This window comes from Antechinus flavipes, chromosome X, assembly GCF_016432865.1.
Source record: "Antechinus flavipes isolate AdamAnt ecotype Samford, QLD, Australia chromosome X, AdamAnt_v2, whole genome shotgun sequence".
Taxonomy (NCBI): domain Eukaryota; kingdom Metazoa; phylum Chordata; class Mammalia; order Dasyuromorphia; family Dasyuridae; genus Antechinus; species Antechinus flavipes.
In genome coordinates this window covers 58,568,803-58,583,320 of record NC_067404.1, presented here as the reverse complement: position 1 = coordinate 58,583,320, position 14,518 = coordinate 58,568,803, and the positions used below count along the sequence as shown (strand labels likewise).

Genomic DNA, 14,518 nt, shown 5'->3' with positions numbered 1-14,518 from the left:
TTTTAAAGAATACCCACGCTGCATCTCCATAGACTTAGATAGGAAGAACAAATAATTGTGAATATTGCAGAAATTCAAGACAAGTGTTTAGAGGTTGGCATCTTGGAGGGAAAATTAAAAAACTCTAAATGGCAGCTTTTTCCTGCTCTCATTGATTATATGGATCTTCTTGCGCTGTTAGACGTGAGGCCAACTTCAGCCATATTTTACTTCCTTTGTTAATGTATTGTGAATTACTTTAACTTATTATACAAATCTTTATTTTCACAAATTACTTTAAAAGGCCTTTTGTTTATAACTTGTTTTCATGCAAGTTTTGTTTTTATATCACCCTCATTTCTGAACATATTTCTTCCCGTACCCTTAGTGAGCCATCTTTTTATAAGAGAAAAAAACGAAAGTGGGGGGGGGGGGGACCTTTTCAGGAAATAGCTATCAAGGCTGACCAGTATTTATAGTACCTCATTTCTATAATTCCCAACTTCTACAACGAATAAAGGGAAATGTATTTTTTCATCTCTTCTCTACAGCTTAGCTTTGGTTATCATAATTACAAAGCATTCAGCACGGGTTTTTTTTTTTTTTTCTTTTACTTTGAGGCTGCATAGCTTACTTAAGTAGAAAGAAAGCTAATTTAGAAGTCTGGACAATCTTAGTTCAAGGTTTGCCTCTGACACAAACTGGGGCCTTGGTCTAGGATTCTTAAGCCTCAGAGTAGGTGCAGATCTGCCCTGGTAATGGGAGGTCCTTGACAGCCAAGAGCTCCCTAAATAAATGACATCTCAAGCCAAGTCCAAACAGTAAAAGGAAGTGTATAGATTGTCCTCCTGGTTCTGCTTACTTCATAGTCTATCTTTCATTTGGTTCTTCTTATGGGCATCTATTCTTCTGCTTTTACAATAATTAATGGCTAGGAATATTTTGTTGTATATGGGATTTTTTTTTCATTGTGTCTTAACCTCCTTAGTTTAGAAAGTATGAGCATTTTTAGTTTCTCTTGACTCACTTCAAATTATTTTTCCACAAATAGTTGCTCTAGTTCAGTTTTGCCAGTAGTATATTATTAGTAAGTCACCTTTCAGCATTGACTACCCATATCGTTAAGTGTGGTACCACAATGTATAGAATGACAATCCTGCAGTCCAGAAGGCCCCTCTTCTTGAGTTCAGATCTCCTCTCAGACCCATAGTAAATGGGAAACTCTGGGCAAGGCACTTCACAGAGTTTGTTTCCATTTACTTATTTGTCGAATGAGCTGGAGAAGAAAAGGCATATCATTTCAGTATCTTTGCAAAGAAATTCCCAAATGGGGTGACAAAAGAGTTGGACACGACTGAACATTTCTTTTGTCATTTTCAGAGTATGAAATGAAACTTCAGAGTTACTTTGATTTGCATTTCTCTTATTAAATGAAAAAACATTTATTAAACTTTTATTTACTGCATGATAAGCATTGTACTAAGTGCTATCAACACAAATATTAACAGCAAGACTAGTCCCTGCCCTCAGGGGGCTTATATTTTAATATTGGAACACGCCCATACACATGGAGTTAGATAATAATGTATTTCTTGTTCAGGAAAATTACAAGGAACAATTCGTATGGACAGTTGATTAAAATGTCCTTTTCAGCAGTGGTAGTGAAATGGGGTGGGGGGAGAGGGGCCTGCAAGTTGTATAAGAAAGGCAATATAGCATGAAGATGACCAGAGAATGAGTATCCTGAATCTGGGTCAAGTAAAATAGAATGAATTCACATTAGTTATTAGTGACTGTGATCAATCTTTCAGCCTTGGTCCATTAATCTTTTTTTTTTTTTCCATTTCTTTACTTGTTCCAAATGATTGGAATCATGTAACTTAAGTAAAATCTGAGGTCTAGAGGAGCTAGTTTCCCTTCATTCTGTCTTTTTTCTTTGAGATTTCTTCAAATGAATTCTGTCATTTCTCCTAACTCTATAAATTATCACAAGTGGGGAGTAATCTTAATAACCTAATGGCAAGGTAAGATTCTTACCTGAGCATGATCTTGTCCAACATGGAGCAAGAATTGGAAGAAGATTTACAAAGACTGACTTCTAACTTATGCATGATACCGTGCATAAATGATGGCAAACCAGATCTCAACACTTAAATTAATCCAAATCCTTAGAAACCTGATTTGTGCTTGATGGGCAAGCTGACATGATTGATAGTAATTGAAATGTGTGGATCATACTTAATAGCATAATCCTTCTGAATTCCATTTAAAATAATATACAGCTCCGGTTTTTTTAGTGTTTGTCAAGCCATTGCTCTACAAAAGTAGTCCCGTTGGACCATTGATTAATAGTTGATAAAGTAGTGTTGGTTATGTGTATGTAAACAGTCTTCAAAGCAAGCTTTTCTAGTATACGCTTTTTATATTGTATTTATTTGTAGGATTATGGAAAACAGTTCAGATGTGCTACGTGCATCCTGGATTGGGTTTATCCCTCCAGAAATGTATAGAAGGAGCAGTTGGAAAGAAAGACCTGGTGAAAAACAAAGTTTTTAATCTGAGAATTGAGAAAAAATAATAATATTTAAAAATCTAAGCGAAAATAAACCTACAAGGTATTTCATGATGAAATTCTCAGATGACACAGAATAGTATTATGTATCACTTTTGCTGAAATCTTCCTTTTAGTATGGGTTACTGAAAATGAGTTCTCTGTAATTGCTGGCACATCCTGTCAGTCTGCAAAGGCAATGTATATCAGTCCCAGTGATGGCCCATGTATCTGTCATCTACGCACTGTGATAGTGCAAGTTGAGATTTGTAGCAGGTTGACCACAGGGTGACTTTAGGCCAAATGAGTATTCTATTTGTGAAATACCTTCTGGGTATACTCATCTTCCACCATTTTAGATGAAACTGCTGAGTTGCTCCCATATGTGAATTCATTCCAGTCCCTGGGTACCCAGACTACTGCCCCGAGTTCCCTCAAGCACAGCTCCCTGGTGTTTGGAGAAGAAACATTGAACCCACACCGCCTTCCATCATTGGATCCTGAAAGCTCCAGGCCACACACATTTGGTTTCTGTGGGTAGGAATTTGTGTCATCTGTTCCCTTAATCCTAGTGATGAAATGGGCACCTTCTTTGGCTACCTACTCTCATTTCTCTTTGGCTGAATCTTACCACTCCCTAGTGTCTTTCCTTTTCTGTCTTCCTTCATAATTCCTTCTACAATTTCTGCTTAATATTAAATTTCTCTTCCCCTTGCATCTCTTCTTTTAATATTCTCTCATCTTCTTGTACTCAAGGGAGCCCTCCAATCCCCAGAAGGTTCTGGCCACTGCTAGTTGCTCGTATCATCTGTGAATGGTTTACAATAATTTGTTGTTCCCTACTTCCATCTTCAGACCTTCATTCTAACCATCATTCACCAGCTTCCTTTGTGAGGTTCATTCCATTCATCCCTGTCACCCCTTTCAGATTTGTTATCTCTTCTTTCTTAACAAGATTAGGAACTTACTCATCATCTTTCCTTACAAGTCTACCGTTCCTGTGTATTTGGGAACTTGAACATACACGTTAATGTCCTCTCTGACATCCTAGGCCATCCATCTCAATTTCCATGTTCTACTTCTCTCAACTGCCCTAGCGGATTGCTATAGCCTTATTCTCATCACCTTCCATAACTGCCACCCTCTTGATATCATCCTTGTTTAATCACTTTGGTCATATTTTACTCTTCATGACCCAATCCGGGGTTTTCTTGGCAGAGACACGAAGTATTTGGCCATTTCCCTCTTCAGCCTTAATAGCTTTCTCAGTCACTAATCCTGGACTGTGCCACTCCACTCCCCTCTTCTGTTTGTTCTCCTGTTGGCTGTTTCTCTGCTGCCTGTGAACATGCTCATCATAGCCTCACCCTTTTTACCTTGCTCCTGCTATCATTCTATAGCTCTTCTATTTTTCACTGCCAACCTCCAGACAAATTCCATTCTTTTCTCTTTGGCTTCTTATTCTACCACTCAGTTGAAACTCTTTACTTAATTGTCAAATCCACTGACCTGAGTCCTCATCCTACTTGATGGCTACATGACATTTGACAATATTGCCTAGCTGGAACCTCCCGACTGCAGACACTAATGGGCATTTGTAATACTGTTTGCATGTTTCTCCTCTTGTATCTGCTTGCTTCTTCTTGGTCTTCTCTTGTGGATCTTTCTCAATATTCCCTCCCCTAATTGTGTTCCATAGGACCCTGTCCTCTTTCTTATTCTTTTCTCTCTCCATTCTCCATTTGGTGATCTTATTAGCTCCTTGGAATTTAGTTGCCATTTCCTTGGCAGATGACTCATATCTGTATATGTAACCGTAATCCCTCTGCTGAGCTCCAGTCCCATCTTACATAGTGGACGTTTCCGGGTGGGTGGTCTGTAAGCGTCGCAAACTTCACAGAAGTGATGATTTGGGAGAACCGTGCTAGTTGTCTTCCAGTATTTGCAGGATTTCAATTTGGCCCCAAAGGACAGAGCCAGTGACAGAAGAAGAGTAATAAATCCCCTCTCCACATGGTAGCCCTGTGCATTTAACTAGCTTAACATATCCAGTCCTTTCAAGAGACACTCATATGATGTGGAAATGCTTTTGCAATCTCTCCCTTCCAGGACTCTTGAAGAATGCTATCCACACCCCCCACACACACACCCTCCCTCCCCCTCCCCCTCCCCAAGGTGGTCAGAAGGTGTCAGACTTAATATGCCACATGAGAAACATAGTTTTTGAAGGTATCCAGTATGGAGATTTGTTTCGCTTAACTATATTTGTATAATATAACTGGACTGTATTTCTTTTTCTTTCTTTTCATGGGGGGCGGGGGAGGACACTAGAAAAACAATAATTACTTGATAATTGTAGGAAGGTGAGGGGTAGCAGATTCATGATATGGACATGTCAGTCTCTTTATCCATGGGAAGAGACCTTTGAAGCAGTGAAGTCCCCCGTATCTTTGGGTATTTCCTAGGCTTGTTGTTGCTATTCTGAGGGCAATAACTAACTGGTACTGCCAGTATAAGTGTCCCATCTCCAACAGAACTAAGAAGTTCTTAGTGTCAGGGCATACATTTTATTGGGAAAACCTCACGCCATCTCACTTCTTTACATCTGAACAGGACACAATCCTTGCAGAGTTGCTTCAGATACATAAAGAACATATCGTAGGATATCATGAGCACGATTCTCTTCTGGACCACAAAGAAGAAGAAGAGTTGACTGAGGAGGAGAGGAAAGCGGCTTGGGCTGAATATGAAGCTGAAAAGAAGGTAAGGCTACTCCCTTTCTCCGTGGCAAATGGGGTCCTCATTTAGAATCTGAGCACTTGGAGCAAGGGCCCAGTGAAGGGGTATTCCTTGAAGAAGAAATAGAGATTGATTGGATCTGGAGATCCTATAGATTAGGGCAGCTAGGTGGCGCTGCAGTGGACAGAGTTCCAGGCCTGGAATCAGGAACACTCATCTTTATGAGTTCAAATCCGGCCTCAGACACTTCCTAGCTGTGTGACCCTGGGCAAGTCACTTCACCCTGTTTGCCTCAGTTTCCTCATCTGTCAAATGAGCTGGAGAAGGGAATGGCCAACCAACTCCAGTGTCTCTGCCACGAAAACCCCAGATGGGGTCACAGAGAGTCAGTCACAACTGAAATGATTGAACAAAAGGAAATTGTAGGTTATGTGGCATAGTGGGGAGATCCTGCTAGATTGAGAAACAGGACACCTGGGTTTGAATCCCAATGCTTTTACTTACTAAGTAGTAAGTAGATACTAGATACTAATACTAAGCAAGTAAGTATTAAATATGATATTGAACAATTCACTAACCCATTCTTCCCCCCAATTCTTCTCTTTCAAATAATGGGGATTGTACTAAATAACATCTTCTTAAATCCCCTACAGCTGTAAATCTGTGATCCTATAAACTGAGGCCCATAGAGGTGAAATTACTTAGCCAAATGAGCCGAGCAAATAACAGAGTTGAGAAGCAGTAGGGTACAGTTTCCGGAAAGAGCACTGGTGCTGGAGTCAGGAGCTCTGTTCAAACCTTGCCAATCCATATACAGGTCGTGTGGCTTTAGACAAGTGTAGTCTTTTTCCTTCTCTGTAAAAAAAAAAAGAGAGAGAGAGTTATACTTAGTTTCTCTAAGGTCCCTTTCAACTCTCAATCTGTGATGCTCACTTTTGAATTCCACATCCTGTGCTCTTTCTACTCTGTTTCTTTTCTTTTCCCACACTTCCCGCTATCCTGTCTTTACCAAATGTTGTGGAGAACTATAAGGGTTCATGTGGGTCTAATACAGATCAGGCAGGATCCAAAGGAAGCCGTGGAATGGAGGGGAGGGGAGGGCTGGGTGGGCAGGTGGGATGGGGGTGGGGGGAACAACTGACCAGTATTGAATCATCTCAAGTTTGTGTTTCCAGTTCAGAGACATAAAGACTGTTAGAACTTAGAAGGACTTTAGAGATCATCTAATTCAACCTCCTCACCTCACAGATGAGGAGATTGTATAGGGTAAAAACCTGGTTATTCTCCATTCAATCCATGGTTTCCCATTGCTTGCTAACAGGAGAAGATTACTGCATTGAGGGGCATGGATGAACAGGTACCAGCTATATTTACTAATAACTGTAGTTACAGTAAGTCTAATTATTCAGGTCTTGGTTGATGTTCTGTTACCCTCTTTATTGTGAAAACTAAGTTATTACAGAAAGTATATCAGGGTATGGATGCAGATTCTATTATTGGCTGTTAGTCTACAACAGTCACTTTGTGTTTAAAAACAAGTTTTTAAATTTGTGGTTTTTTGTAAAAATCCTTTTAATGATAAATTTTAGTAAAAATGTATGTGTACGATCATGGGAAAAGTTGTCTTAACACTGTATCCTTTTTAAACTCCCCGAAATTCATTATTTCAAAAGCTCTGTGGCCTTCTTGTGATGCTACGTTTGTCATCAGAATTCTCTGAAAAACCCAGTTCTGTGGGAATCTCAGGAGAAAAAGAGGGGCGCGTTTACAGGTTAAAGCTTTCTGTGTAATAAGATCTTGGTTTCGGCTGAAAAAGGACTTTTGTTTGTGTGTGGAAGAGTGTTAATAATTTGCTAGATCTGAGACAAGTAGATTCTTTTTCAAACACAATGGTGATGCAGAATGTAAAGGTTTAAGTGTGTGAATATGATTTATATGTGAAAAATGATTTGGGGTGGTGTTTTTTTTTTTTTAGGGACTTACCATGCGCTTCAACATGCCAACTGGGACCAGTTTACCTCCTGTCAATTTCAACTCTCAAACCCCATATATTCCTTTCAATTTGGGAGCCCTGTCCGCAATGAGTAATCAACAGCTTGAGGTAAGTTGTGGAGACCAACTATGAGTATGGAAAGGCATCTTCTAAATGTCCTAGAGTTGAGTGCTTCTTCAGATATTTCCTATGAATAGGATCATAGGTAATGATGCAAGAAATTTTTCTTCTATTCTTCAAGCATTCCAAATCTTTCTTCTGACCGCCAGGCTTACATCTCCAACTGCCCTTCTGTTATCTCACACTGGATGTCCAGTAGGCATTTTAATTTCAGCCTGTTCAGAATGGAACTCATTGTCTTTCCCCTTAAGCTTTGCCTATTGCGCAGAACTGAGAGCAAAACCATACTCTCAGTCCCTCAGGCTCAGACCCTCAGGGTCATCTTGGATTCCTCACTATCTCCCCCTGAAGCCCTCATCACCCCTTTGCTTTGCTTATTTCAATAACTGCTGGTGGATCACCTCTCTCAATTCTTTCCCCATTCCAATCCATCCAGCCTCCAGAGTTCAGGTCTGAGCCTGTCACCTCCTTACCCAATAAACTCCAGTGGTTCCTTATCACCACCAGGAGAAAATATAAACTGCTCTGCTTGGCATTCAGAGCCCTGCTACCTTTGTGATCCTCTTACACTTCAGTCCTTAAGACATATTTTTCTCTCCGATGATACTAGACTCCTTGCTGCTATGTGAATGACTCAGTTCATACTTCCTGAGCATTCTATCTGACCGGCTCCCATTCCTGGAATGCTCTCCCTCCTTCACTTTTGAGTACTGACCTCTCTGGCTTCCTTTGTGTCCCAAATAAAAATCCCACCTCCTATGGGAAGCCTTCCCCAACCCCTCTTAATTTTCCAGTGCCTTCCTTCTCTCAATTATCTCATAATTCTTCTGTATTTTTTTGCACGTTGTCTCCCCCACTTGTAAAGTTCTTGAGAGCAGAGCCTTGATTTATTCCTCTTATATATCTCCAATGCTTCATACAATGCTTGATTGACACATAGTAGGCATTTTATAAATGTTTATTGAACAAATGAACCTAATTTATTAAAACCTATTTGTGAAACAGGAATGATTCGACTTTAGCTAGATTTAAATTAATAATTTCTTTATGACCCAGTAGGGAGGGTGCCTTATTGGCTAGAGAAATAGCACTTCAAATTGTGCTTTTAAAAAAAAATACAATATTGATTTGAGATTTTCATTAGTTGTGGGTTAGAATTTGTTATCTTCTTACCAAATCCACTCCTTTGGATTTGACCTTTTTTTCCATATTATCAGCCATGAATTTGGCTAAGACATTGAGCTGTAAAACCAATTTACAAAATAAGCCTAGCAAATTGGGGAGTGGAAGTATTCCAAATGCTTTTGACAACTTACTCTGGTACTTCTCTGTTTGTCTCTCCATCCTCTTCTCTCTCTCTCTCTCTCTCTCTCTCTCTCTCTCTCTCTCTCTCTCTCTCTCTCTCTCTTTCTCTCTCTTTACTTTAATAATATTATCAGTTGTATAAATGTCGGTGGGATTTAATGTCACTGAATTCTTCCAGGACCTCATTAACCAAGGCAGAGAAAAAGTTGTAGAAGCGACCAACAGTGTGACAGCAGTGCGGATTCAACCCCTGGAAGACATCATTTCTGCTGTAGTGAGTGACATACTTTCTCTTCCCTCCCCACCTTCTGGAGATTTATTTGCTGGAGAGCAAAGTAGGCCCCTTTTGAAAAGTTTGTATGACAGAACCTATACTCAAACCTTCTCCTGAAAACAGAGGGCCTGTGGAATTTTATTATTATTCATGTTCAAAGTTTGAGGGCTAGGGCTTGGGGCCTCATAGCCTGGAGTTCCAGTTCACCTCCAGGCACTTACTTCCCAGCTAGGGAGTTATTTGAACCAGGACATTGACCAGCCCGAGATATGTCTGCCTTGTTTTCTTTTGCTAGTGCTTTCTATACATCTTGGATGATCAGCCTAATAGAAAGTCTCTGTTTAAGGGAATCGGTACATGGGTCTGGGAGGCTCCATTTTTGAACTCTTGTGGTCCCTGGATCAATGCTCCAATGGAGTAGCTTTTTCCTGCTTCAGTCTGCAGTCTTTGCAGTGTTAGATGTTCACCAGATTGAATTGCTGTTGTCTAGGACTAAATCCAATCTTTTCCATTTAGTGGAAGGAAAACATGAATCTGACAGAAGCCCAAGTGCAAGCTTTGGCATTAAATAGACAAGCCAGCCAGGAACTTGACGTGAAAAGGAGAGAAGCAATCTACAATGATGTATTGACAAAACAACAGATGGTAAGAGTCGCCTGAGTCTTTAAATTGTACTTTATTCTATTGAATTGAGACTGACGGATGTGGAAAAAATATATGCCGGGAACATGGTCTTTGGTTCTTCCTCAGAGAGATCCTGGCCATAAGTTGAAAACCAGATTGGTTCTCCTTGATATTGCTTCATTTTTGAGGTCATCTAGGCCAGAATTTTACTTGGGTTTTTTTAAACCATACCATGTTAATCTTAGACACGCACATCCCCAGCGTCCCCAAAACGCGTGCTCGGGTACACATTTCCATCGGAAGACTGCAGGTGGAAGCGTTGTCTGAAAATGAGTCCCCCCAGCCGGCATCTCTTTTCAAACTACATTGGAACCATTTTTAATGCCATGGTAGTCTCTGCGAATCATTCATTGCTGGTCAGTCCTTACCAGGGCATCCCTTTGCCAGCCTCTGGCCACTTCCAAATAAGTTGGGGTTCTGCCCTCCCGTGGGATTGGCTTGGGGAGCCCAATGGTTTTCAGTTCTCCTTGGGGGAATTTGAGGCTGTGGGACTGTAATGCTCCCCAACTGGAAGTGGCTTTTCTCTGTTGGTGTTTGTCTCTAGAAATATTTATTTGTTCATCAATATGTGAGATTTTCCAAGAGGTGACAAAGGAGACCTGCTCAAATAAAGAAGACCTGCTGTAACTAATACTTGGCAGTAATTTCCCCTGCAGTCGAGCTGGTCACTATAGCAACTAAACTAAATGCTGCTTTGCAATACAATGGTTGAGTCATTAAGAGAACTTAGTCCTAAATGGTGTTTCTGAGGTGGTTTTTCCTTTGGGGCTGGTCCTTGGACCCTCCAGCTCCTGCTCCAGCTCCCACCCCTCCCCCTCTCCTTTCCCCTTCTCTCCCTCCCCCATGGCCCATAGCTCCCAGTGGGACTCTGGGCCTGGAATGGTCACGGCTCCACTTTGTGTCCACAGCTAATCAGCTGTGTTCAGCGGATCCTGATGAACCGGAGGCTCCAGCAGCAGTACAATCAGCAACAGCAGCAACAGATGTCTTATCAACAAGCAGCCCTGAGTCACCACCTCATGATGCCAAAGCCTCCGAATTTAATCATGAATCCTTCCAACTACCAGCAGATTGATATGAGAGGAATGTATCAGTCGGTGGCTGGTGGTCTGCAGCCTCCGCCACTGCAGCGCGCGCCGCCCCCGATGAGAAGCAAAAATCCTGGACCTTCCCAAGGGAAATCAATGTGATTTTGCACGAAGAGCTACAAGGATTGTTCAAATCAAAGAAAAGAAAGATCTTTTATTTTTTTAGGAATCAATGGCTTAACAGAACTCAACTGTATAAATAGTTTGGTCCCCTTAAATTACATGTTCCATATTAGCTTTTCAATTTTCTTTAAATAGGACGGACCATTTCTCCCTGACATTGGTCAGTAATGTTGCCTAGAATCTTCTTACATGTGTTGAGTACAGGAGAGATTTCAAATTGTTTTCAGTGAAAACAAACCCTTCCATGACAGTAGCAGCTCCCCAGGTTTCCTCTCTAAAGTCCTTTGCCTGCTTTTAGCAATCATGCCATCATTATGAGCTTAAGCAGCTTAGGAAAGAATACAAATTTCCAAGTGTATACATACACACACACACACACACAAACACACACATACAAACACACGTGCGCACACAGCTGAGTTCTTAATTAGAGTTGATTCCTCAAATTAGGGATTGCCTTTTGTACCTAATCAATTTCTTGATTAAAGTGACAGAAATGGTTTTAGAGTCCTTTTGACTGGTCTGAAACTAGGCTTGTGCTAAGCCTGTATCGATTCAACAATTTAGAAGCTGAGGGTTCTCTTTTAACACACAGGATTATTGAGTGCAATATCTTAAATCCCACTGCTCTGACCCTTTCGAGTCCTGCACTTCCAGTTGTTCCAACAGCCTTAAGTACAGCTTCCGAAGAATTTGGTATTCTTCTCTAGTCTTTCTGCCATTTAAAAATTTCACTTATGTGCTGGAATTATTGATAAACTTCAGGGTTATGGGTTATCTTCCATATAATAATAATTTCTCTCTTCCTCTCTTCTCTTACCCTCTCTCCCACTCCTTCCCCCCTTTTCTCCCTCCCGATTTGTGCGTCTCTTTCCTTTATCTGTCGGGCCCTCCATTCCTTGCTTGCCCTTTCTCTTCCCTTCCCTCTTTTCTCTTTCTTCCTTTTGGCACTGACACAAAGCACACGCAAATCACGAATCTTCCATTTATTAATAATTTTTCTTCCTCTCTTCCTCCCTTTTTCTCTCCTTGGAATTTTCTCCCTCACTTCTCCATCTCCCTTTTCACTTTCTCCTTTTGTCCCTCCCTCCCTTCCCATTTCTCCCTCCTCTCCTCCCCTCCCTTCCCATTTCTCCCTCTCCTTTTACCCTCCCCTCTCTCCCTTTTGGCACTGACACAAAGCACACGATGATCACGCTTGGTGCCGGTGCTGGTGCTTCATCCCGTTGCTGGCAACGGGGTATAGGCCGAGAAAATCCAGCTCCAAGCATTTAAGGGTTAAGCCAGTAATGGTGGTTGTTAGGTTCACACCCTGTTTTATAAACAACATCAAAATGGCAGAACTACTGCTGATGTTCAGTTCATAGGAGGAATGTGCTTAAACAATTTCCAGTGCTGTCAGTATTGTGAAATCATTCCTCTTCAAGATAAGAATCTCTGGCTTCCATGCTCTTCTCGCTCTTCTCTCAACGCCACCTCCCACCATACTAACCCTCATTTAGGTTTTCCTAGGAACAGGAGTTACTTCTTTTAAAAAAAAAAAAAAAAAAAAAAAAAAAAAAAAAAAAAAAAGATAAATTTAGACCTTTGAGTTCCCACTTTTGTGAATTTTACTAGGTTAATACCCCTTCATCTGGTTTTTACTGAGAAAAAACCTTTTTTTTTATTCTCTTTTAATCAGTATTGTAAACCTACCATCTTTTTTTTTTTTTTTTGCATAACATTTTGTTGATGGAATGTCTACAAAAAACATTACTATTAGAATATAGAAGTAAACTCAACATGTTTGAAATGATGGCATAACACGTAATAAATAAACTGCTACAGAATTATAGAGGGAAAAAAAAGCTTGACAGCATAGGCGCTAAGTGTTATTGGACTCAATATGAGTTGCTGACATTAGCTAAAACTGTTTGAGTTATTTTAATCATTCTTGAATGATTTCAGTTTTATGTTTGGAAAGAGCTAGTATTTTGACATCTAAAATATTGTGAGTGACTTCATTTTTGTGAAGTTTTAAATTTTGGTTTGTGATATAAAATTTGTGAGGTCTGGTGGTGCAAAAGCAGCTAAAACGGATTTTTTTAATAATATTTCTTCTGTGGTGAAATGTCCCTGAACAAACTTTCATATATTGGGATACATTGGCCAGTTGTTTTACCAGATTGAGGAGTTTGAGGAGGGAGAACTTGACATGCATTTGCTTTTGAAGAAATGACAGATTGAGTTGTATGAGACTAGTATTTGAAGACGGTCTATTCCACTGATGCGTCCTGAATACTGTAAATAGAATCTATCAGACCTGAGAATTTGCATCATGGTCTGAGTTGTTTTTTGTTTTTTGTTTTTTTGTTTTTGGTTCAGAGACTTAGATGTGGAACTTTTAGGCAACATTTTGAGAGATGTTTTTCACCATGGAGGAAATTAGGTATTAAAGAAGAATGACAAATAGGAGAAGGGATTTGGAAAGTAAACTTGGACCACTTTACATGCAGTCTTCTCACTTGGCTTTTTAGCTGCATACTATGTGCTTTGAATATAACACCAAGCTTTAACAAATATTTAAAGACAAATACACCATTAAGAAACTCATTTTTGTATTTGTTTTAGATGTTTTAACTAGTTGCAATGGCTTAAAAATGACAATTAAAAATGTTGCTTGTAATACAATTTTGCCTGCGGAATTCTCCACATTTTGTAACCTGTTTCTTCCTTTGGATGTAAAGCGTTTTTGCTTAGTATTGTGAGATTGTATATGTTTTGTCCCAGTTGTATAGTAATGTTTCAGTCCCATCAACCAGCTTTGGCTGCTGAAATCATACAGCTGTGAAGACTTGCCTTTGTTTCTGTTAGACGGCTTTTTGGTTCTGTATTCGATATCTTAAGTACTGTAGAAAAGATGTCCACCTCTTCCTCTAAGGCTGTTTTGTAATATATATATAAGGACTGGAATTGTGTTTTTCAAGAAAAGCATTCAAGTATGACAATATTACTATCTTGTGTTTTCACCATTCAAAGTGCTGTTTAGTAGTTGAACTTTAAACTATTTAATATCATTTAATAAAGTGACCAAAATACATCACTCCCCAGACTTCATTTTCATTGTCTTGAAGCCCTAGGAACACCTCGGTCTGTAGAAAATTGGCAGCCATCAAATGTTCCCATGGAACGCTCAGTTACTCAGGGTTGGCGAAGGCAGTGCAGGAATGATACTAAAACATCTCCAGTTTTAAAGGAGAATTGGTCTAAGGAAGCGAGCTTGCCATGTGCATGTGCCCACGCATGTGCACATACACGTGCATTGACACAGATCGGATCCTACCTCTTATATTAGCTGTGCTCCTGAGCAAACCATTTAGTCCATATGGGCCTCTCCCACAGCCCCCTAAGATTTACCGGCTACTCATAGAAGTTGCCATCTGTGATGGTGGATAGAATTCTTACACTGGAAGGTCTCCATGCCCCTGAAATCCCAGCTCTTTCTAGACAACGTATACCTCTGAGCTACTAATTAGCCTCAGGCTTCTTCCGTGTCATTCCTTCCATCAGATTGTGAGCTCTTAAGAACAAGGACTGGTTTTTGACTTTTGGTATCTCCAATGCTTTGAAAATAGTAGGTGCTTAAATGCTAGTTCACCCTCTCTTGCCTGGCAGCTGCATCA

At 40.2% G+C, this 14,518-nt stretch overlaps 1 protein-coding gene across 9 annotated transcripts in view; it reads left to right on the top strand.

The window, feature by feature from the left end:
• The window catches only part of ATRX (ATRX chromatin remodeler), a 183,759-nt gene extending 169,821 nt beyond the window's left edge, over positions 1-13,938 (top strand). For 6 of the 9 annotated variants that reach the window (XM_051968398.1, XM_051968397.1, XM_051968396.1 and 3 more), the window contains 6 exons: positions 5,144-5,293; positions 6,591-6,626; positions 7,245-7,370; positions 8,866-8,961; positions 9,478-9,606; positions 10,554-13,938. In XM_051968398.1, the coding sequence (XP_051824358.1) occupies positions 5,144-5,293; positions 6,591-6,626; positions 7,245-7,370; positions 8,866-8,961; positions 9,478-9,606; positions 10,554-10,835 (819 nt within the window). In that variant the 3' untranslated portion in view covers positions 10,836-13,938. Of the gene's footprint in view, positions 1-2,930; positions 3,087-5,143; positions 5,294-6,590; positions 6,627-7,244; positions 7,371-8,865; positions 8,962-9,477; positions 9,607-10,553 lie in introns of those variants that run through there. The other 3 variants (XM_051968401.1, XM_051968394.1, XM_051968400.1) reach the window with 2 other exon arrangements.
• Positions 13,939-14,518: the final 580 nt, after the last annotated feature.